A 23,699-nucleotide genomic window follows, 5' to 3' on the forward strand; every position below is an offset into this window, starting at 1 on the left:
ATATGTGTGTAAAGGTGTTAGGAAGAGGTGCATCCCAGATCATTCTGTGGCTTTGACCTGTCCTTGGTACTTGTTCCTTTTGTAAGCTTTGATTTTGTTCAGGGACTGAATTTACAAGGACTGTAGAACTAATTTCTTTCACAGAAGTCAGGTGGCTTCTTAATGATTTCATCCAAATGACAGAAATTAGCATAAAGCTTTTCACACCTTAGAAACACAATTTTGGTGAGGTCAAGGCCAGCTATAACAATCTAGTTTTCTTGGTTTACATTGAGGAAAGTGCTTGATTTTCTTCACAGTTTAAAAAGACAGATAGGGTTTTCCCCCCCTTCATCCTACAAGAAAGGAGGAACCAATCTTAATAACAAAACCCACATACACTCCACTTATATCTGATGAAAGAAAGTTATCCATAAGCAAAAATTTATGGTGAATGTCAATGTTGTTCATTAGGAAGAACAATAAATCCTTCTATCCCAGAGATCCTTTCAAATACAGGACTCTATTTATATTCAGTTCTTATCTGTGTTGTTGAGGTGCAAATTCTGGCACAAGTATGCACACAGTACCTGAATAACACTGTAGATGGTTTCAACAGAATCAGCAGGTTCATAAATGAGTACTTTTACTAGCAAAATTCTCTTTTGCTATTGTGGTACTCCTGATAGAGCAATACTAGCTTTTATTTCATGCATGGCAAGTGTAATATTATGGTATACACTACAATGAATTTCACATTATTTTTTTTTAAACCTTGACCTCATGAACTAGTGTTGGATATACAAAAAGGAATTTCTTCCCTGAAATAAGGAGATAAGAATACATCATACAGATTCCAGGTAAACTTGGAGCAGAAAAAGCAAGCTTTGTGGTTTGAGACCATTTGGTTTATACGGAAGTAGATAATGAGGAACTTGAGTGCAGGCTTTAATTACTGAAATGGAAAATAACATTTCTGATAGTAGAGTGTTATTTTAAAAAAACTGAAAAAGATGCAGTAGCTGAAAGCAGTTTGGACAATTCATGGCAGAAATAAAGTGCAGATACTTCACAGTGAGATTATTGGAAAAAATAGATGATATCAATGTTCTCTGTATATCTGCTTAGAGTACTGAAGTCAAGACATGCTATTGAACTTTACCTCATCTAGAAAGTTTCTATTTCTGCTAAGAATTACTATATAGAATTTTATTACCTGGATTATGCAGATCAGAGTGGATTATTGTGGTTTACACTTAACAGCTGTTAAATCTGTGAATTCACAAGTAACTACATTGTTAACCATCACATGCCTTGTTTTTAAATTGAAATTAAATATTCTACTAAAAACATTGAAAACAAGTAAATTAGAAGTTGAAATTTGAAAGAAATTCATGTCAAATGAACAGCATGCAGGTAAGAGCAAAACTATGTAACCTGAAAATAATACTTCAGAGCTCAACATGAATGGCCATTTTGTTTTCTCCAGTTACAAACATGTCAACTATGAGTAGTTTCGCTCCATCAAGAAAAGAATGAGTGAGACTTGATGCAACACAAATTCTGAATTTACAACTACACAAGAATTCCCTTATTTCAGAATCACTTCTCTTCTTGGTACTTGCCATGCAAATGTTTCATGGCTCCCATTCCAGTAAACCACAGTCGTTTACTCGCTCACAGTTGGCATTAAACACAGGTTTTTCTGCAGCCATAGCCATCAGCTCTTGGAAGAATGGCTTATTAATAATGACGACCTCACTGTTGTGGCAAAAATCTCTCTTGCCTCCATTGCCCAAGAGAAGAGGGATGAACTTTTTTCATCGTCTGTTTTCCTTATTGCTGACATCTTGTCCTATCAAGTAGGATTCTTTAGGTTTGTTGCAACCCTGGCTTGAAGACCTGCAGGATGAAGTGTGTTAAATATGGACCCTACTTTTACTGTATACTTCCTATACATTTTATTCAAGCTGACTGTAGTGCTTATAATTACTTGAAAATGTCACAGAAGAAGTATTCAAGAATTCTTAAGAATGCAAAGCGTCAGCATGCCAAATTTGGCCTGTCAAATGTGTCATCATACATTACTTCTCTTTCTCATCTTTTGGGGAATTTATCCCCAGACTATCTGTGGGAGCAAATGCTCCCAGTAAAATAAAAGCCATTCCACTTTCTAGTCTCTCTGTGCCCTGGAGGTCATCTGAGAAAATTGAAAATTAATATTTGTTCCAAATTTACACTATTGGTGGCTTTAAGAAAATGACATTGTCTTGGTTACTTTCTCTCTTGAAGGAGTTAAAACACTGAGTGACTTTACAGTCTATTCAGCTTCTAGAGAAATATTATTGACTTTTTAGTTCCATTCCAAAAGAAATGTTTTCTGTCTCCATTGTTTTGAAGTGAATTGTTTGCTTTTGTTTAATGAGGAGATACTTCTGTAACAAAATTTTTGTTAAAGGAAATGAGATCTTTTCAATGAAAGCAATTTCCTGGTAAGAGAGGGGATCCAAAGCATAGCTGTTATGACTAGACAAAATCTTGGTACTCATTTACCTACTTTACTGTCATCCTTGTAAATAGTAATTATTGAATCACTGATTTCAATAGAATAAAGATCTGATCCTTATGATAAGCAGATGAAACGGCTTTAAAAATAGATTCTATATACCTAATGTGTCAGCAATTAAAAGGCAATATAGAAAATTCAGTAGACTGCTACATTGCTTAAGTTTAAGGAACATAATTCGAGGTTCCAGTTTGGTTTCATAGCTATATATAACATTTTCTAAGAAATGGAAATCCTAATAACTAAATCTTAACTGGGAGATGTACAGAGAGATATATGTTAATGATAAACTGGCTCTTAGGACTTCAATAAATAAAGGGTGATAAGAAAAGAGATCTAAAACCCTCAGAAAACATCTGTTAATAAAGCTGTTTCTCTTCCAGACTAAAGGCATGATACTTCGTTCACGTACTTATTTTCCACACCCTAACTTACTCCTCTGTTTGGAAAAAGCCATATGGCTAATGCTGTCTTCCCACAGGTACATTTGCATTACAAGGCAGTAGTGTACTTGTAAGAGCCAGCCATACTAGTCACAGTATGGACATGAGGCTGTGCCAGACATTGTCAAGCCTGCAACAGATTAGAGAGAACACAGGGTGAGAGAGTGTGATGGAAAAGTAATGGAAATGTATCATATCCACAGAACATTCAGAACCCAACTGTCCTGTGGAGGAGATTCATATGTTCCTCATCTGTGACAATTTTTCTTTCAGTCCTGAGGGTCTGCTTGTAAGAAAGAGTTCTCTTAGCTTGGAAATGCTTCCCAACAATGTGATTGATGCCTGAGTAGTGTGTTCCTTTAAGGAAATAGAAAATAAGAAATATTTTAAGAATTGCTAATTATCATCTATTTCAGCAAGCAAGTTAAAGACCAAAAGCAGCCTAGTGACAATGCCTTCTTAACTATCCAAAGGTGTAGTCATTTCTATATCGTTCTGTACTAAATCCTTGTTTAACAAGAAATCTTTGCAGGGTTTTCAGTCCAAAGCCAGTTAACACATTTGGTTTTCCTTTGCACTATTTTTCTTGATGTAACAATGTGATTACTGCCAAGATGAATGTGATTCATCTGAAATTTTCAAAAACTGAATTCACTTTTTCATCAGTTCAGAATGCTTCACAGAAATAAACCCTTAAACCTAAGCAAAATGGTACATTTATGGGAAAAAAAAAAAGAAATAACTTGCACTTCAAATTTAGATGAGCAGAGTGTTTGTCTTCATCTTTCCAGATGTGATTAGTTGAAGTGTATTTAAAGTAATTAAATCAGCAAAGCACAGAGTAAACTTTCCTTTTGGAGGGCTTACTTCTGATAGTCTTCCTGAAATGGGTCATTCAATCTGCAAAAGAAGGCAGGGATATTTCTGCTGTTATCTTAACAAAACCCTAAGCAGTTTCCCAAGTGGCATCTTCAGTGTAGTGGGAGCTCACCTTTGGGCTGGTTCTCACCTCTGACTCTTTAGCAATTCTGGAGGTCTGAAACTGTTGAGGGAAAACCTGATAAGGCTGGAGTTTGGATTAGGTGATCTCCAGAGGTTCCTTCTAACCTGTAATATTCTATGTTTTCCTCAGAAGGATAAAAATATGAAAATATGTAAAATCCATTATTTTGCTTTGTTACTTGCCTGGTTTTTATTTTAAATAAGCAATGACCTCTAGAACAGTGAAATTCGGGTCAGTACAGCGCAAAAGTGAAAAACCCTCAGCTTTAAGTGCTGGCAAATGACCACCCTTCAGACTAACAGGAAATGTGCAATGTGGGTGCGAAAGAGTGGAACTGGGTTCCTGGAAGGGGCAGATCTCCTGTCAGCTCTGTGATACAACTTATACAACTTCTGGGGAAATTAGAGATGATCAGTGTAATGCACAGTGTGTCTTTACAACCAGTAAATCAAAAGGGACAGGGTCACAGTCCGTTCTTTTTTCTTTTATATAAGAGAGGATTTTCTTTTCATTTGCAGTACAGAACAAGAAATGGTATTTCAGTTCATAAATGTGACAGACTATTGACAGAACAACTTTCAAAGAAAGATAAGAAAAAGTTCTTTAAACATTACAGGAGATAAACTCACAAATATGGGGATACTACTTTTTTAGATTTTCTCTATTGTCCTGTTAATGTTGAGATTTCTCAGTAAGTTGATGCAGTTAATATAAGTGTATGATATTGTGAACATTTCTGCTTCATAAATTTTCATCTGAAGATGTAAAGCTTGTAGACATCCCAGGTAGTAGACAAAAGTCGATGATATGAGGTTGATCTATAAATAGGAACGCAGTACTTCTATCTAACATGAGCTGAACAAAATGTGAAACTGGAATTTTACAGAGCTGTTGGTACTGGTTTAGTAAATAAATGATATTGGCAAATGAAAAAATCATGTAGCCTTTTAAAATCTCTAATCACATTTATTTTAACAGTATGTTACTGAGAGCTAAATACGACAAATGTAGGTGTGGGGTATCTCTGAAAACCTCAGAAAAGTTTTGCGTTATGATTCATATTTGAGATTCTGCTTTTGTAGTATTTAAAGAAATACTAAAGTGAAATCAGGAGTACTACTTTCTCAGCTGTGAACCCTTTAATTACAAAAGCTCCCACATAATCAATATATAAGCTAAGGCAATACTTAACATAAATTACGTTGGCATTGTTCTGAAGCTTTGTGTGCATCCATTGTAAAGATTTTCAGGTTTCCTTATTAATGACAGTATCTGCTTCAGCTAGCAACACGTGGATGACATCTTTCAGACAGTATAAAACTATTTCTGGATCAGATTACTATTGAACAGTAGCACTTTTAAATTTTTTCCACAATGAGCATAAGACAAAGATAAAATATTTACTCCATAGTTGATTTAATTCTGGTTATATCTGTGCTGCTAACCATCTGTTCAACTTTACATTTAGCTTACTATTTTAATAAAATCTTAATTGCAGTTTACTCATTCTTGTAAGGACTTCCAACTGACAGTATTTAATCATGTAATCTTTTACACTATTTAGAAATGTCTTTTTCGACTTTATGTCTAAGGAAAAGGTAATTTTTTTTCAGTTGGAATGGCATTTTCTGAGACTGCATGCTTTTTCTTTAGTGCCTCACTGCTTTTACTGACCATTTAAGATACGTGGACTTCCAACAAGATTTTATGTATATTAAATCTTCAGTCTAATAATCTAAAATGTGCCAGTCCTGAAATGTAAACATGCATAGTTGAAGAATCCAGCAAAGATGCATTGAAAGTTAACCAACTACTTCTAACTTAAAACTTAACTGAAATCTCCAGAAGATGATTTATCTGAGTGACATCTTCTTGCAGGTTAACCTCAGTAGGCAGCATTAGTGTATTGTCCAACACTGCTTTGGTCAAAAATCTAAAACACAGCATCATACAAACTGCTATAAAGAAAATTATCTTCATCTTAGCCAGACCCAGTGCAGATGTCTGAGATAAATCACATGAATTGCATCTGTAAAGTGCTTGTTTTTCTTCGTTGGCTGTGGAGAGAAATGGACTCTTCTAGAGGATCCTAGAATTACTATCACAGAATCACAGAATGTTAGGGGTTGGAAAGGACCTCAAAAGATCATCTAGTCCACCCCCTGCCTCAGCAGGATCACCTATACTATCTATAATTGAGACTTGTTTTTTTTAAAGTCTGTTGTTGAGATGATGAGTATTTGTAATTAACTTTAAAATATAGCAAAAAATCATCAAAGTTTATTTTTTGGGCATCAAAAATGCATATGCATACATCTCTTTCTCCATTTTTTGACAATGTGCTAGTCCAAGTACACTTGGGAAAAATTAGAAGAATACTCTTTTTGAGGATGAAGTTCACAACAAAATTTTTGTCTTTTATCCATTTCTGTGTTTTAAAAGTTACACAAGTGGAAGTGCCTAAGCAAATACTTGCGATATGTGGCCCTGATGTATTTGTCTTCTGATAACATATTTTCAAGTCATTAAAAGAAGACTGTATTGTAAAATGGAGAGTCTGCAATAGACTTATGTTGACTTGAGGCTAAAGTCCTCAACTTCTGACAATTATCCCCCTTTATTTCAATGAAATGTTATTTAAAATGCTGAGTGATGCTGGGTACCAGAAAGTATAATAGGCAGTACAATAAAAAGCAAAAGTTTTACAGATCCAGTGATGGAATCTTTCAGATTATATCAGATATTGGGTGGTCAAATAGTCATGATAAAGGTGTTTGCTTTGTAGACCAAAGTGTGGAAGAACAGGCTGTCTCCTTCTATGCATTTTCCTTGTGATTCTCTGCCATGATTGTATGCCAGCTCTTGGCAGATGACTGGCCCTAGACTCAGTTCTTTATCTACTGTTTTCAAGTAGTATAGTAAAGAATCAATCTCCTCAATTTGTTAATTTTACATTGCTTGAAGTCTAGTGCTTTTCCATCTGCTCTGCAATCTGCTGCTGTTATTACATTATGAATGAAGCCAACCAAATCCCTAGACCAGCCCTGAGTTGTCATGCCATATTTTCCTTCAATTTCCTGTGAAAGGTACCTGTGAGTGTGGTAGATCACTGTTTCATAACAACTCCAACAGTTTCTGTGTCTGGTTTTATAGTCTGATAGACTGATATACACCTGTCATCTTCAACATATACAAGACCAAACATACAGAACAGAAAGATATTTTCTGTTCTTTGGCTCCTGTGGTAGCCTTAAAGAATAACTTTTTCTCGTATGAGAGTTTCCTAATTTGTTTTGATTTATTGACAGAGTACTGGCTATGTGTATGCAGACCACAGAACTTGGGTAGTGTTTTATAACTAATCATTTGCAGAGGAAGTGTTTCAGAAGATTCTTACTTAGGGCTCATTTGTGGCTGCATCAAACTGTAGTATCCATTCTCCATCTGAATGGATGAGAGCTTGTTTTTTTGATCTTGCTTTTTTAGGCTGAATTATTGTTTTTGCCAACACAGTGCATCTAAAAGCCTAATATGCTGACATGCATGACCCTCGAAAAGTTACTTATGCCTGTCTTGTGGGAAAAAAAAATTAAATAGAAAATGGAAAATTAGTAAATCAGTTCTGATACTATTAATATGTAATTAGCCTTGAATTACCTTACTGTTGAAAGGTGTTTTCATATCTATAGTTAAACTTTGAATCCTCTGAAGGAGTATCTGACCTAATTCCCTGTTGTAGTTTGAGGTAGAACTACATTTTACTGAAAGAAAATCTCGCACAGTAAATGCTAATCTAAAGTGATTTGGACATAAAACATTTTCCAGTCTCCCAAGAATTTTTTGCGGATTAGAAGGATTTCCTGTTCTAAACCAGCAAAAGAAATTAAAATAATGAAAATGCTTATGATCTGCAAATTTGGAAGGAAAAATGGAATGATCATAGAAACAGGTTAAAAAAAACCCAAGATGAATACTTCTAAGTATAAATAACACAATTTTGAAATAAACCCTCAAGATTATAGAATCATAGAATCAGTCAGGGTTGGAAGGGACCACAAGGATCATCCAGTTCCAACCCCCCTGCCATGGGCAGGGACACCTCACACTACATCAGGCTGGCCAGAGCCTCATCCAGCCTGGCCTTAAACACCTCCAGGGATGGGGCCCCAACCACCTCCCTGGACAACCCGTTCCAGGCTCTCACCACTCTCATGGTGAAGAACTTCTTCCTCACTTCCAGCCTGAATCTCCCCACTTCCAGCTTTATTCCATTCCCCCTAGTCCTATCACTACCTGAGATCCTAAAAAGTCCCTCCCCAGCTTTCTTGTAGGCCCCCTTCAGATACTGGAAGGCCACAGTAAGGTCACCTCGGAGCCTTCTCTTCTCCAGACTGAACAGCCCCAACTCTTTCAGTCTCTCCTCATAGGAGAGGTGCTCCAGCCCTCTGATCATCCTGGTGGCCCTTCTCTGGACACGTTCCAGCATGTCCATATCCCTCTTGTAATAGGGGCTCCAGAACTGGATGCAGTACTCCAGGAGGGGTCTCACCAGAGCTGAGTAGAGGGAGAGAATTACCTCCCTTGACCTGCTGGCCACACTTCTCTTGGTGCAGCTCATGTTGAGCTTCTTGTCCACCAGCACCGCCAAGTCCCTTTCCTCAGGGCTGCTTTCCAGCCAGTCACTGCCCAGCCTGTATTTGTGCTTGGGATTGCCTCGACCCAGATGCAGGACCTTGCACTTTGTCTTGTTGAACCTCATGAGGTTCAACAAGACAATTTGAACTGACAGAGTTCTTCTAAATTTTGCAAATATGTTCATTTTTTCAGATTTTTATTTTTCTCCCCAATCTGTTTAAAGCAAAGTCTTCCTTCAAGTGACTGCACATTTTGCATGACCCACCATTTTATAATAATAGTAATATGATCCTCATCATGTTCCCTTGAAGAAAGGGAGGGACAGAGGTACTATCACCACTGGTAGTATAAGAACACAAGCTAAATTGAATATCTTCATGTCTTGTATCAAAAGTAATGTTAACGGATTTGAAATTGTCATTTAAAGCCTGTGTGTCAAGGAAATCACCTTCTAGCCTGTTAAGGATGCCCCCTCTGCTTCAAGTACTTGGATGTATCTCTGCAGCAAAATTCTGGAAACAAAAATGTCAAAATTAAAACTTAGCATGCTATACTGATATAATAAAACGAAACCCAAACCCAACCAAAATAAAACCCCACAACAACAACAAAAAATTCAGCCATTTTGCAGAAATTGCACTCTTCCAACAGATGATAGGAAATATTTCTTCACTGAAAGGGTTATCAAACATCAGAATGGTCTGCCCAGGGCACTGGTGGAGTTAACATCCCTGGAGGTGTTTGAGCAATGTGTGGACCTGGTGCTGAAGGACATGGTTTAGTGTTGACCCTTCAGTGCTGGGTCAAGGATCAGACTGGATGATCTTTGAGGTCTCTTCAAACCTCATGTATTGTGTGACTGTGTGATTCCGTTCATGTACTTTGATGCAAATTGTAAGATGAGTCATATGTCGGTCTCCACGGGCATCCATATTGTCATGGATTGAGTTGAACCTCCTGCTGTTTATTCATACCATGGCGCAGTCATGCCAGCTTTAAAAAAAAAGAAACTGCTAACTGGAGCAAAGTATTATGGGTCTTGAAGTTCAGATTGCAACATGGGAGGCTTCCTGGTCTGGTTGCTGCTTCTGGGTTGCAGGTTCTTGCGTGTGGTCTCTTTTCTGCAGGCATGGCGGCAGAGAGTGGGAGTTGAGTAGCTGCTGGTTTGAGTTTTCTGTTTTACGCTGTTTTTTTTTCCCCTGTTTCACTGTGCTGCTTCTGCAAATAGGCTATGCTAAAGTAATCATGTATTGCATTATTAATTAGATTTTTATCTAAGGTAATTACGCATTGTGCTTATGATATCTTATGTTACATTAGACTCTTAATTCTTTATCCCAGCCCTCAGTTTTGTGTGTCGCTCTTCCCCTCACTTCTGTGTTGGGGGAGCAAGGGCTAAACCATTAACACGTGCAGGCTACATTCATCTGTATTTCCAAATACTTCTCAAATTCAAATTCCACCCAAGAGGTTCAAATACTGGTCCAGCATTTCCTGTAGTGAAGCAACTCATCTTTTCCAGTTACAAATATACAGGTTCTTGCCATGTCTTCCACAGTTCAGTGAAACATTGGAAGACCCCTGGTCAGTGCTGAGAAGACAGTCCTTTAACCACTTGCCATTCAGCTGCAAAGTGTTAGTGCTTCCTGAAAATAGTGTTGAAAGAAGACACATGGTCATTGCTTCTCTCAGTCACTACAGCAGACCCTTGAAATTCAAATAATATTAAATTTTATAAAGCCTTAAAATATTACCATTAAATAATGGGGAAAAAACTTTACTTTGTTTATAATATATTATTAAAAAAAAGAAGAATATTGTGCAAGTTTATTTTACATTATTGGTGTATAACTTTTTTTTAGAGTTAGCTGAAATTCTTTTCAATTAATATTGCTGAGAATATATCAGCAGAGATTCTGTTCTGGCATTTCATTGTTCCCTCAGTTCCAATTCATTAACTTACAACATTATATTTGCATCTTTCTGGCATTTAATAGCTTTTAATTTATTAAAACAATCGGTATATCAATGATTCTGGAAAGTTTAATAACGTAAGGAACGATTAATGCCTAAAGTTGCATTATCTGCTAATACTTACAAGTTTCTACTGAAATTTCTAAAATATATTTGTACTTCCATCTTCCCAGTTGAACTGTATCATGGGTGGAGATGAATCTGCTGCTGCTATTCAGACCATGCTGCAGTCATGCCAGCTTCAAAAATGAAAATACTGGATGGAGCAAAGTATTATGGAGCTTGAAGTTCAGGGTGTAACATGGGAGGCTTCCTGTTCCGGTTGCTGTTTCTGGGTTCTGGCTTTTTGGGTCTTGGCTTTTCCACAGGGATGGTGGCAAGACTAGTGGGAGTGGGGTAGCTGCTGTTTTTCTTTTATGCTGTTGGGTTTTCTGGTGTTTTTTTGTTTGTTTGGTGTGCGGTATTTTTTTGTCTTTTTGTTTTGTTTTGCTTTGGTTGTTTTTTCTGTATTTCACTGTGCTGCTTCTGCAAATAGTGTAAGAAAAGGCAATGTATTGGGTTTGGCTGAGCTGGAGTTCGTTCTCCTCAAAGAATCCTTCTAGTGCAGCGTTGTGCAGTACTGTAGCTGGTAACACACCACTGGTTTGGCTGCTGCTGAACAAACATCCAGGCTGTGCTTTTCCAACATCTCCCTGCCCCAAGAGTATGCTGAGGGGTGGGCAAGATCTTGGGAGGGGACACAGCCGAGCCAGACTGTCCAAAAGGGTATTCCATGCCATATGACATCAGCTCAGATATAAGAATGAAATGAAAGAAGGAAGTGTGGGGATATTCATCCATGGTGTTTGTCCTTCATAGGAACCCTTGCACATAGAAAGCCCTGCTTCCCAAGACTGACCACCGTCTGCTGATGGGAAGTAGATATTAATATTTCTCTTTGCTTTCATTTATGTGTGGTCTATTGCTTTGCTTATCATTATTATTAAATTGCTTCTACCTTATAACTGGCTTTTGTTATATTTTCCCTTCTCCCCTGTCCATCTAAGAGGGGCAGTGATAGAGTGGCTTTGGTGGACATCTGGCCCCAAGCCAGGACCAAACCACTGCAGGCAATCATGCATTGTATTATTAAATTAATTAGGTTATTAGCTAAGGAAATTGTGCATTTATGTTATCTCATTTATTCAGTAAGCTCTTATCTCTTCATCTCAACCATGAGTTTTTGTGTGTTGCTTTTTCCTCACATCTGTATTGAGGGGAGCAGGCAGTCTAACCTTTGCATTAACCCATTACAGACTGCTACTTACAAGCAAAGTCCTTTCAGTGATTTGTACTAGTTGCAAATTGTAATTTTTCCTTTCTGAATTGCAATAATGCTGCAGTTACTAGTTTATTCAGTTTTATAATGATGCATTTAAACTTCTCTGCCATCCCTAAAACTGAAATGAGTAGAAAATACAAAATCTTGCTGGAATTCACTGAAGTTTTTAATGTTATCAAAACATTAGGTCAAAGTGGTAAAGTTCCAACTACATCATTTAATTTTGTATTATATAATTAAAATTATTTATATAATTTAATTTTGTTTATATTCTGACAATGATATGAGCAGTTCTCTTCCTTTTTTAAAAGGAATTTTTTTTTCTTGCAACTACCAATTCTGAGAATATTACTGCATATCTGTCCTTATCTCTTCTTAGCTGTACTGAAATGTCAGCAATTGGAATGGACGTGTGTAAATAATGACCCATTCTGAAGAGTTCAACAAGTGCAGCAATGTTCAAAGCTATTCTTGCTAGTATCTCACCAGGTTTAAAAATAAAGCAAGTTCTTACTTAAAAGAAAAGGTTTTACTGTGCCTTCCTCCTGATAAGTTACTAACCTAACTTAACCTTGACAACTGTATTGTTATATTCCTTAGTTTATGTTAATGTTATTTTCAGATTTTAGTAGCTACCTTTTAAAAGTCACATAACAAATTATCTGCATTTTAAGATAAGCAAATCTGCATTTAACAGAATGTTAGCGTTATTTTCAAGTTTTAGTAGCTACTTTTTAAATATCACATGCCAAACAAATTATCTGCATTGTAAGATAAGCAAATCTACATTTAGCATTCTGTTAAATTAAAAAAAAACTAAATGCAAACAAACAACAACAAAAGCACAACAATACCATTTACAATATTTTTAGGGATTTTAGGAACTCTGAGCATACATTCTTCAAGGTGCATGTGTGTAATTTATCTTGGCTTTTAGCAACTTGTTAAAAATCAGCACTTGTTATGTTTCTTAGGATGCATATGGTAAGGGCTGAGACTGCAAACTTCTGTGTTTGCAGAATGTGTTAGAGTATGATGAGTCAAGATCCTCTTTAAACCCTCAAAATGGGTATGCCCAAGGCCATTTGTCCTATTCGTGTCTTTGGACACCTGTACTAGCATTTTGGACCTTTTTTTTACTGTAAAACTATTTTGATATTGTAATATATAGGCAAATGAAGTGAATCAAGTGAAGCATGTAATGTGCCAGCTCACACTACAGTCTTGGGGATTAGTTGGAGAATTCTGTTAGCCCGTTAGACCGAAACACACATTTTTAATCCTCTCGAAGACTGCCATGTGCAAAAAACTTACTGTCCTAATAGAAGTTTGTTTGTCATAATCTTTTCTTATTGAGAGCAGCAGTGAGACACAATTTGCTCATACTGAAAGGTATTAAACCAGTGTCCCTTGGAATAGGGATTGGATCTTATGTGTTCCTTACCATTGAAGTTACATACATACACCTCTTCTACATTAAGAGCCAGAAATGTAATTGCTGCATTTTTCAATGGGCCTTGTCTTGTAGACAGGCTTGGAAAACACTTCACGAATGAAACACCACAGGGAAACCAAGTGGAGGAATAACCACTTTTTGGATGCAAGTCAATATAGAATGTGATCTAGAAGCCAAATGGCTTATTCCTGTGTAGAATGAGCAGCTCCTGTACATGCCTGGCAGCAGAACTTTAAATGGCTTGGGAGCTTTAAAAGCCAAGTCCCTAAAGTTAGACAGACCTTAAGCCTGTAAACAGAGGAACAGAGTTTTTTTCAGTATCACAGTTCTGTTGCCTGATTTCAGAAAAGCATATAAATAAGCCAACCAGCAATGTGCCTGCTGAGCCTCCTGTGACTGTTTCCTCTGACATCTTGTCAAGCAAAGTGTCTCCCTCTTAATTCTTTCTGTTCTAGTGTCATTTAAAAAGTTTAATTTGTACCTCTAAAATATGCACTGGGGATGGTTAGGGACTGTATGGCTAGCTGTTGTGTTCTTCATACTGTTTGTATATTGCTATGCATTTTGCAATTTATAGGACAGCAGGTCATCTTGTTTCTGTGCATCTTCCAGTTCTCTGTAACTAAGGCTTAAGTTGCTATCAGTAGAGGGATAGCTTTTCAGCTGGGCAAAGTGCTACCAAGCTTCTTTTTTGACATTCTGTCATTTTAGAGTGAAATATGGATCAGGAACTATATCTATAGTCTTTTGTGTATGTCTTCAGTTCTTCTGACACTCTTTGCCTCTGCTAAATTAAGAATAACAGAATCTTGTGGGGCATTGTCTAAACACATCCTTGCAGCCTGTGTGAACTCCCATACTGTCACTTGTTGGCCACTGTCAAGGCATTTCACTTTTTCAGATGCACCAAGGAAGCTGAGTTCCACACAGATGATCACCTACTTAGATGGAATGACAGATAATAAAACCATCTCAGAAAATCACTTAACAGACTGCAGAACTTGTGCAGAGTTTTTATCACTCTATCACTCCATATAAATGACATCTAGGCCTCCCATCCTTTTTGAAGAGCCTTCAGTTCTGTGGGTGCAGAAGAGCCACCTTCTGTGGGTGCAGTTCTTGTACTTTAGACAGAGCAAGTCCTGTGTGGCGTGTGCCACCCCAGTGCCTTAGATACTCTAGAGTCTATAAAGAGTCAGTTGAGTGTAGGTAGAGTGTATCAAGGTTACTAAAAAGGGATTAAAAGGCAACTAAAACATCTGTGAATTGTTTACACTCTTATTGCAGCCAGTGGAGATCTAGGGTTCAGTCCAGGTGAATCTGGACTGTCAGATGTATAATAGGCCTTAAAGAGATTCAGATATCTTTGGATTATCATCTGGAGACCAGGATGTGTCACGGCATCTGGAATTATTTAGTCACATAAATTCAGCAATGTCTTTTGATATGTGAATTACTATTTTGGCATGCCAGCCATCCTGCAGTAGCACAAGGCAAACAAATCCTTCACCCAGCATATCTACAGTAGCTTAAAGACAAATGTACATTTACTAATTCTGACTAGGCTCCATTGAGTGTTTAGATTCCTGTTTTACACTTAAATTTAAGTGTCTGAATTCAAGCCATATCCCAGTTTTAGATTCCTGTGATGGTCAAGGAAGCACCATCTCAGCACTGAATTTCAGCCACAACTTCTGTTCTGTTCTAGCGCCTAGAACAATGCTGATAGCACCACAGTGGCTTGTACATCATTATCCAACTTAACATTAAAAACATTCCATTTACTTTCAAACTGTTTGTCATTTTGGCATCTGCTTAAGTATCATCCTTCTTTGAAAAAATGTTCTGTTGTCTTCCTTTGAAGAAACTTCTCTGGTCTACTGCTGTTGTTTCCCTTTTTTCCTGTTCTGTCCACTCTATGCTGCTAAATACAGAAAAGTACATTGGGGTTGTACATCTTTTATTAACTTACTTTTTACAACAGCATGGATGCAGACAGCACTTCATATAAGAGGGATTTTTTTACTCTGGTTTAGAATGACATGTCTCAAGTTTCTTTTGTCTTTTGGTTCCACTCTTGTGTCCAGTTCTGTCAAAATTGTGGCCTACCTTCCATAGGCTTTGTCCTGCAAAGAGCAATTTCCCTGGCTTTGCAGCTTTCAGTTTCACTGTGAAAGGTTAATAGTGGGTTTGTCTCAAATCCCAGCTGCAAACTTGTCCTTTATCTATAACATTCACAAGTATTTGCTCTTCAGCCTTTAATTATTTACACTCGTGCTGTCCATTTCTGAAGAGCTTTTTACTCTATTACGAGCTTTAACTGTTGTGGTTTTCCACTCAGTGTTTTCTTAGGTTGTGCTATTCATACAATTTGAATGTGCCCTGCTATAGAATGCAGGTATGGCAGAGCAAACAGAAGCCTTATGACAAGCCATAGAAAATCTGGACTGACCATGACAGTTAACTGGAACCCAAGGGCTATTAGCCATTCTGCAATGTGCCAACATGGGTCCTAGCCAGGAAACAAAGTCACCAATTAATGGAAACTGCTAGCTAAAGCTAGAAGAAAAGTGGCAATTTTCCCACAATAGAATGAATTTTGCTTTTGGTACTGTTGAAATATATATCCTGGTAACATCACCAGGCAGGCATGGCATTTTTGGAAAATGTCATCTACACTCAGTTGTATTTAAACTAAAAATTGGAAATGAAAAATGAAGGATTTTTTTTCATTTTTAGCAGCTGAAAATCCATATTTAAAAAAACAAACAAACAAACCTCTCTGTGTTTAGAAATAAAAAAAAAAATAGGAGGTAATGCTAACAGTCAATAAAATAGTTACTAAAATAGCAATGCATTTCATTACTATTTTTAATAAGATACTAAGAATAGTATCCCTGTTCCATAAAATATTGTAGCTGTATTTTAATCAGTAAATGCACTTAAAATCAGAACAGATTATGTTCCTAAGAATTTCTTTAGAATAATATGCTGTTTTAACTCTAGATGAAGGTCTTGTCGATTCACATGTGTAATTTAGGCATTAATTACTTATAGACTGTGATGCACAATTTATACTGGGCTTCTCGAATGCTTTCATGTTTTAAATGTTCATGCTTCAAATTACAAAAGGAAAAAAAAAGAGCTATTAAGTGATCTGGTGCTTTCAAAGCCTTTCTGTCTGTTTAAGCATTGTATCCAGCTCACCCAACCTTACTATAAGCCTATAGGTACTTTTAACATTTGTAAAAACAAGTGACTACATGAAGAATTTAAATTTCCACTGTAAAAATAGCTTCTGCCTGGTTTGATATCTCTTCTTCTTGTTAATACACTACATTCAGTGATCAGTGACCTCTCAGCCTGTTTGGATACTGTCTTGTGTATATTAGCCTGCTGTGGGTGGCTGTGGCAGGCCTACTATATGCGACAGAGCTATAGAAGGTACCCACGTGGCCCATTTTTGAGTGTTGTGCATTGAGTTTCTGTACACCTGTAATCATGTATAATGTATATGAGAATGTATAATGTATATGAGAATGTATAATGCATATGAGAAATGAGAATAAAAAAGTTAGAGCTGTGGGGCTTTTTTGGTATGTGTTTCACGCTGATGAAAAAGGTAAAGATGCAGTTTGCTTTTGGGGGCCAGTCCTTACAACTGATATTTATTGTTGCACCTTCTTTGTTAATGAGATGCCTTCTTAAGGAGTGCAGACTGGATAATTTTTCTCATTCACAGGTGCTACAAGAATGGCATACCCAAAATGAAGGAAAATTGTTTCCCAATTGTGAAGAGTCTGGCAGAATACCTCTGGGAGGGGTGTGCTTGCCTGTTATCCCAGTCTTCCCTAGGTAGCTGCTGTTGCCCTCTCATGGAGACAGGGCACTGGAACAGGGAGACTTTAAAAAAAAGGATAGTATTGTTGTTAGTGACATATCAGTTGAAAAACCTTGAGGTGTGAAATGTATTAGGGTGTGCCATTTTACATGTGTCATGAACTATTTAATGACATTAATATTTCCACTCTAGAACAGATTAACTTGTATCTAAGAAGTGATACAGTGCCGTGCATTGATTTATGGTAGCAAGAGCTATTGTGATCTGATGTTTAGATTTTAATAGGACTGCCCTCTATAGAAAGTGGGATGAGCTTGCATGAATCCAGTTACAGGACTATGATCTCTTAGCTCCTAGAGATTACAACATTCCTAATAACAGAAAGCTTTGAATAGCGGATAACACAATGTTCCAGGAAGTTGTTACATGCAAGTAGGTCACTTGCACAAGTATGTACATGCTTACATAGACAAAACATTATATAAACAAAGTTCATAGGCTACCTGAAAAAAAAAGTTCTCACTGGGGAAGTTCAGACATAATTGCTATCATTATTTAGGGTGTTAGCTCTTGAGAAGAGTCATCTCTTCTGAAGCACTATTAAAGTCTTTCAGCAATGGATTTACTAAATGCTCTGATGTTTTTGCAAAGGTTTTTAATCCAGCAGAAGTAACTTCACCTTCTTTATTGTCATATCATCTTGATGAACTTTAAAGCAGAGGTCAAATTATAGCATGAGGTTTTAAATCCTGGCTGTTGCATTATTTAAGCAGAATGGAAATGCTTCTTTAGGCTTTAAGTCAAATATGTCTATGAAAATACATTGTATAATTCAAGAAGCAGTGATGTTGTACTGAAATTCTGCAAAGTTTGCTTGCCCTGCTGTGTTCAAGAAAAGGTAGTTGTATAACTAGTAGACTGAAAGCCAAGTGATTCAATTATCTCTTCAAAGAGAACTTAAAAATTTTAGTTTTTCTTCATAAAGATCTTGCAACATCACCAGTTTTGAAAATCACAGAATTGTTTTGGTTGGAAAAGACCTCTAAGATCATCGAGTCCAACCACAGACCTGACAACACCATGTCCCAAAGTACTATGTCTGCACTGATTTTGAACCCTCCAAAGGCAGTGACTTCACCATCTCCCTGGGCAGCATGTTCCAAAGCCAGACCACTCTTTCAGTAAAAATATCTTTCCTAATGTCCAATCTAAATTGGCCTTGGTGCAAGTTGAAGTCATTTGCTCTCATTCTGGAACTTGTTGCTAGGGAGATCAACATCCACCTCACTACAACCTCCTTTCAGGGGAGTTGTAGAGAGCAATAAGGTCTACCCTTATTTTTCTTTTCTCCAGACTGATTGATCCTAGTTTCCTCAGCTGCTCCTTTGAAGACTTACTCTCTAGCTTTGTTGCCCTTCTCTGGACATGCTCTAGCAACTTCAGGTTCCTCCTGTAATGAGGAGCCCAAAAATTTAACACAGAGCTCAGGATGTGGCCTCACCAGTGCCAAGTACAGGGGGACAATCACTTCCCTACTTCTGCTAGCTGTCCTATTCCTGATACAGGCCTTGGCCACCTGAGCACACTGCTGGCTCATGTTCAGCCAGCTGTCAACCAGCACCTCCAGGTCTTTTTCTACCAGGCAGTCTTTCCTGTTGCAGCTCTGTTTGTACAAAGGAAACCATAAAATGTTTATAACAGTTTGTATTTCCAGAAGCTTTACATAATCCTAAGGTCTTTGCCTAGCATTATTTTAGCACTTTCAATAGAGACATAGGCTTGTAAAAACCAGATTCACATTTCTGTTTCTAATTGGAATTGACCCATCTTGGTTCAGTTCTATTTCAAGACTCAGATCTAGCAGAAAAAGTGATCGTGAAAGAAATGGGAAAACTTGCACAGCTAATCATAAATTTTGTTACTCAAGTAAGTTCTTTATAACTACATTAAGCAAACGTGTGTAGCTTACAGTCTGCATTCTTGTTTCCACAGTGCATACATTATAACTGACTTCATGGGCATCAGGAATGAAAATTTTATGAAGGTAGCTGCAGTTGGGACTTGGATGGGAGATTTTGTCACAGCATGGATGGTAAGAAACATAATATTATATTTTAAAAGGAATATGTTTGTTGGTTTCAAGGGAAAGAGGACAGGAGAAGAAAGAAAACGCAATTTCTTGAAGTAGTCAAGTATTTCAACCCAGACAAGCAAAAAGTTAGCAAAGGTACAGCAGCATAATGACAGAGTATTTAATTAGCTGGGAGTCCACAAGAGTTCAGCAATGTTTCATTTCTTCATACTGTGAGTGGGAATTTTGCCTTTGACTTCTGTGAGGACAGCACAGTGGCCCTTCTTTGCTATGGAGTAACACCATGACTTGCTGTTTGGTGAAAGAGTGAGTATAATGGGTACAGCCTAATTTAAAGGATTTAAAGGATAAACAATAAAAATAACGAGGATAAACAATAAAAATAATGTAAAGGATTTAAGGATAAACAAGCCTAATTTAAAGGATTTTAAAAAAGAAGAAAAATAACTGAAAGATGGAACGCAGATGGATGCAGAAGAGAGTAAGAAAGCAGTTACATCCCAGAATTTTTAAGTAGTCTGTTTGATGTGAAACCTACCAGAGTAAGTTTGTCTCTAATTTAGGATTTAGAAGAATAAAGTTTTCACTTGTATTATAACTGTTATAAAGATTCCCTCCTGAAATATGGGCAACCCAAAGAACAGCTTAGTGAAAGAGAACTAGAAACTGGGTACAAAATGGAGCCTATGCAGATGGTTTTATTATTCAGGAAATGCATTTCTTATGCACAAAGTGATAAAATAGTAATTTATTCATTTATTTTTTAAAGTAAGATTAGGTTTTAATGATTAGTGTAAGCAAGAATTTTTACAGTTATGACTGTGACATTAATTTAAATTGGGGAAAGAAGTCCATGACCTTTAAGCTCGCAGAATTGGTTTAAATTAACTTATTTCTCCCCCTAAAGATTCATTGATGCCTCTATTTACTCAAAAGGATCAACATCGTTTTAGAGGAATTAACACATGGAACATTGCCTGATGGTGAATGTTTATCACACATCACAAAAAGAGTACCTTTCACTTGACTTTTTTTTTTTTTTTTTTTACTTTTTCTTCTTTTTAATGGGTTTCTATAGCTTTATGTCACTATGGAAGGAAAGATGATGCATAAGCTAAGAGAGGGATTATGTTCATCAAACACATTCTACTTAGAGCTCCAGTGACAGGTTACATATAAGTTGCACTACCATAGGTAGCGTTCAGTGTTCAGTTTATTCAGTCCCTCTTTTTTTTTGGGGGGGTGGGGGGGGTGAGAAGGGGAGTGGTTTTTGGTTTTTTCGTTTCTTTGGAAAAAACTGTTACATGCAGCACTATATAAAGCCTGAGAATGACTGAATTCAAGAGGCATGATAATTCTGATCCTTTTCCATGTACTCAAAGCACTCAGGTCTTTTCAGCAGTAGAGGCATAATTGGATTGTGTCGCAGCACATTCCAGTGGTGGATAGAGACAAGACTGGGAGAGAGACTGAGGGAGACAGCAGAGGCAGTTTGGAAAGGAGAGGTTGTTTGTGAGCTGGGCTGGTTCTGTTAGCTTTCAGAGAGAGTAGACAGTGCAACATCTTCCCATTTGCTGCAGTGCTTGTGTTTTCTAATGTTTAAGAAGTTTCTGTAAAGAAGCCACTCATCCTTAGTCTCCAAAGGCAAAGAAGAGAAAGCGGATGTGGCCTTTAGTTCATACTGAAATTACAATTTTATTCCCTATTTAATTGGGAATTTTGGAAATAAGCAGAAATAAAGCCGAACAGATGGGTTCCATTTTAAGAATGAATAATTACTTGCTATCTCACTGACTAGTTTAGTGACAGGGTCTGACTCAGTTCCTAATAAAATCAGCAATATTCTTTTTATTGTGTGTAATGGAAATAGGGCCATGCTATGGGTGCATAGGAGCTTCTCCTTTGTACCTCTGGACAGGAACTTCTGCTTGAAATCATCTTTGCTGAAATCCGTAATAAGTATGAAATGTTCTAAATAAGTCTCTGAAGAGGGGAGTGACTTCAATGTACTTTTTCTTCTTTGAAGTCATGGAACTGTATTCTGCACTGCTTTGACATGCTCTCATGCTCTCACAAAATGTACATTCTGTTCTGAAGAGTGCTTTTGAGGCAGACACCACAGAATTTGACACAGTAGGGTAGCTTTGAAAAAAAAGTTGGATTCCACCCAGAGAAGCCTATAAACTACCAATTATGGCCACCTTCTGGGAGAGTGAGCAGGCTGAAGGAGCTGCTTCCAGAGCAGAATCTCTGATGATTCACATCAGATGCCCTCCTACCCCTCTGTAAAATTGAGCAACCTGCTGCAGCTGTGTTTTTGTGAGGTACAGAGTCCCAAGCATGTGTGGTAAGGCATGTTCGAGTGTACTTGAGGGAACGGAGCTGAACATTGACACAGAGGGCAGAATACAGCTAGGGTCTCCTCTGTTCTTTATAGCCTCCTGGGGAAGTCAAATGGCCTGCTTTCCTTCTCCTTTCCAGGCACTGTTGGATTTTAGATTGTACAAAACCACACTGGGTGATGGGTTTTTGGCATCTCCAAAGATTACATACTGTCTCTGAACTATGAATGATACTTGCACCAAGTTGAGATATTTGCTTACCAGCTTCCTTTGCTGTTTTCATTAAAGGCATATCCCTGCGTACAAGCCCAACATATGTGTGAGTTAAACAGTATAAGTTTGTTACATCTTCCTTAGACCTTTCTTGCTACTATTATCAAAAGCTAAAGCAGTCAACAGCAGCCAGAGGCTGCACTAATCTCTGAATGTTCTGGGGCCTGATTCATTGACATTCATCATTTGACAAGGGATCATGTCCCTGTTTACCTTCCTTCTGAAAGGTAATTTAATTGAGATTCACTTTTGCCTCATTAATTGCTAGGGGGAATGAAAACATTTGAGAGATCACTGAGCACAGAAACAATGATAAAACCAAGGGGTAGTTTAGTTTATTATTCATCAAACTGGTATGCATCAAATCTGTACTGGCATATCCTTTTTAACAAGGAGAAGCCAAGACTTCCCTCAGCACTATGCTTTAGCACAGTACTTGGCACAACGTCTTAGAGTGTAAGGTAAATCATTGTCATAACTCCTGGCTGTTATTTGTGACACCTTCATTTTACTTCAGTTTGGCTCTTCCGTCACTTGTGTCTGTGAAGAATGCCAGGACCATTTCTGGCTTTTATCACCTTAACAGAAGGATTAAAACGAAGGTATAAAATTGTATTTCCAGAATAGTCTGAATTGAGGGGTAGCAGGTCACTGCTTGTTCCACTGACCCATTATCCAGGACTGACATAGGCACATCTTACCCACTTGGATGGATGGATTTGGAGGTAGAGACCTTCTGCGTAAGACTTCTTCCCAGAACATAGTATTGGGATTTCAAAAGGTTATTCCTGAGTGATGAATTCACACCTAGCTTTCCTCATCCATGGAACTGGGTAATGACTCCCATATACACAAGTTGCCTGGGCTTCTTTGAAGTTTCTCAGGTGAAAGAGTCATGTCATTAGAAGATCATGCCTACACATCACAACATATAATTTGTAGTGGAATGCTGCTCCCCTGAATAAAGTTTTTCTGTTCTTCTGTGAGCAGGATTTTCTGTTTTCTGAGATTTTCAGTGCTAGCTGAAAAAAGTCCAGGAAATGTACTTACCTGGCCAAACGACTAGGTTTTCAGCCTTATAATTCTAGATGACAAATCTCACATCATTATCTGTTCTGGCTTTGCTTGTTGTAAAAGAAATACTTTTTGTTCTTTTCTTCTCATTCACATTCCTCTATTAGGCATTTTTTCTTATCTTTATCCTTTGGTGAAGGAGGCTTCTCTATTTTCCCATTTTATGAAGCTAGCATATCTTACATGACTGATTATTGGGTAGGTAGCAGGGGGCCTCTGACTGATTTGTAAAGAACACTGTCAGACTGAAGCCTGCTCATGTGGTCCTTGATGTTATTAACAATAGTAGAGAGGTTTAAGTGAATGACTACTGCCATAGTAAATCTGCAGACTCCTAACCCAGAACTTCATTCTGTCATGTGCATCGTGTTAGAACTCAGGCTGTAAGAATTTAGCACCAAGAATCCATCCAACTTAGTGTCCTGCCTCAAACTGTGACTATGAGTAGAAGCCTACCAAGACTGTTACAGACAAGGCAGTCATGGCAATGTCCTCCAATACTCTCTCCAACTGCAATTTTGTGTGTATTATAATTCTCAATGGATGTCTCTTCCCTTTCTTACCCAATCTCACCTTTAGACCAAGTACATTTCTTAGAATCCCCAAAATTTGTTGGCAACAAGTTCCAGAGGCTACTGTACGAGGAATGTTTGTTTTAGCTTGTTTCCTACTAACTACATTTGATGCCTTTAGTTCTTTA

The 23,699-nt window shown here is 37.5% G+C and overlaps 1 protein-coding gene across 1 annotated transcript in view; it reads left to right on the forward strand.

Annotated features, from left to right (window-relative positions):
- Nucleotides 1–23,699, forward strand: part of TMEM117 (transmembrane protein 117) — a 207,000-nt gene that overhangs the window by 71,268 nt on the left and 112,033 nt on the right. The window contains exon 4 of the mRNA XM_054399554.1: nt 19,211–19,310. Coding sequence (XP_054255529.1) covers nt 19,211–19,310 — 100 coding nt within the window. The remainder of the gene's footprint in view (nt 1–19,210; nt 19,311–23,699) is intronic.

This window comes from Indicator indicator, chromosome 3 (assembly GCF_027791375.1).
Source record: "Indicator indicator isolate 239-I01 chromosome 3, UM_Iind_1.1, whole genome shotgun sequence".
Classification (NCBI taxonomy): domain Eukaryota; kingdom Metazoa; phylum Chordata; class Aves; order Piciformes; family Indicatoridae; genus Indicator; species Indicator indicator.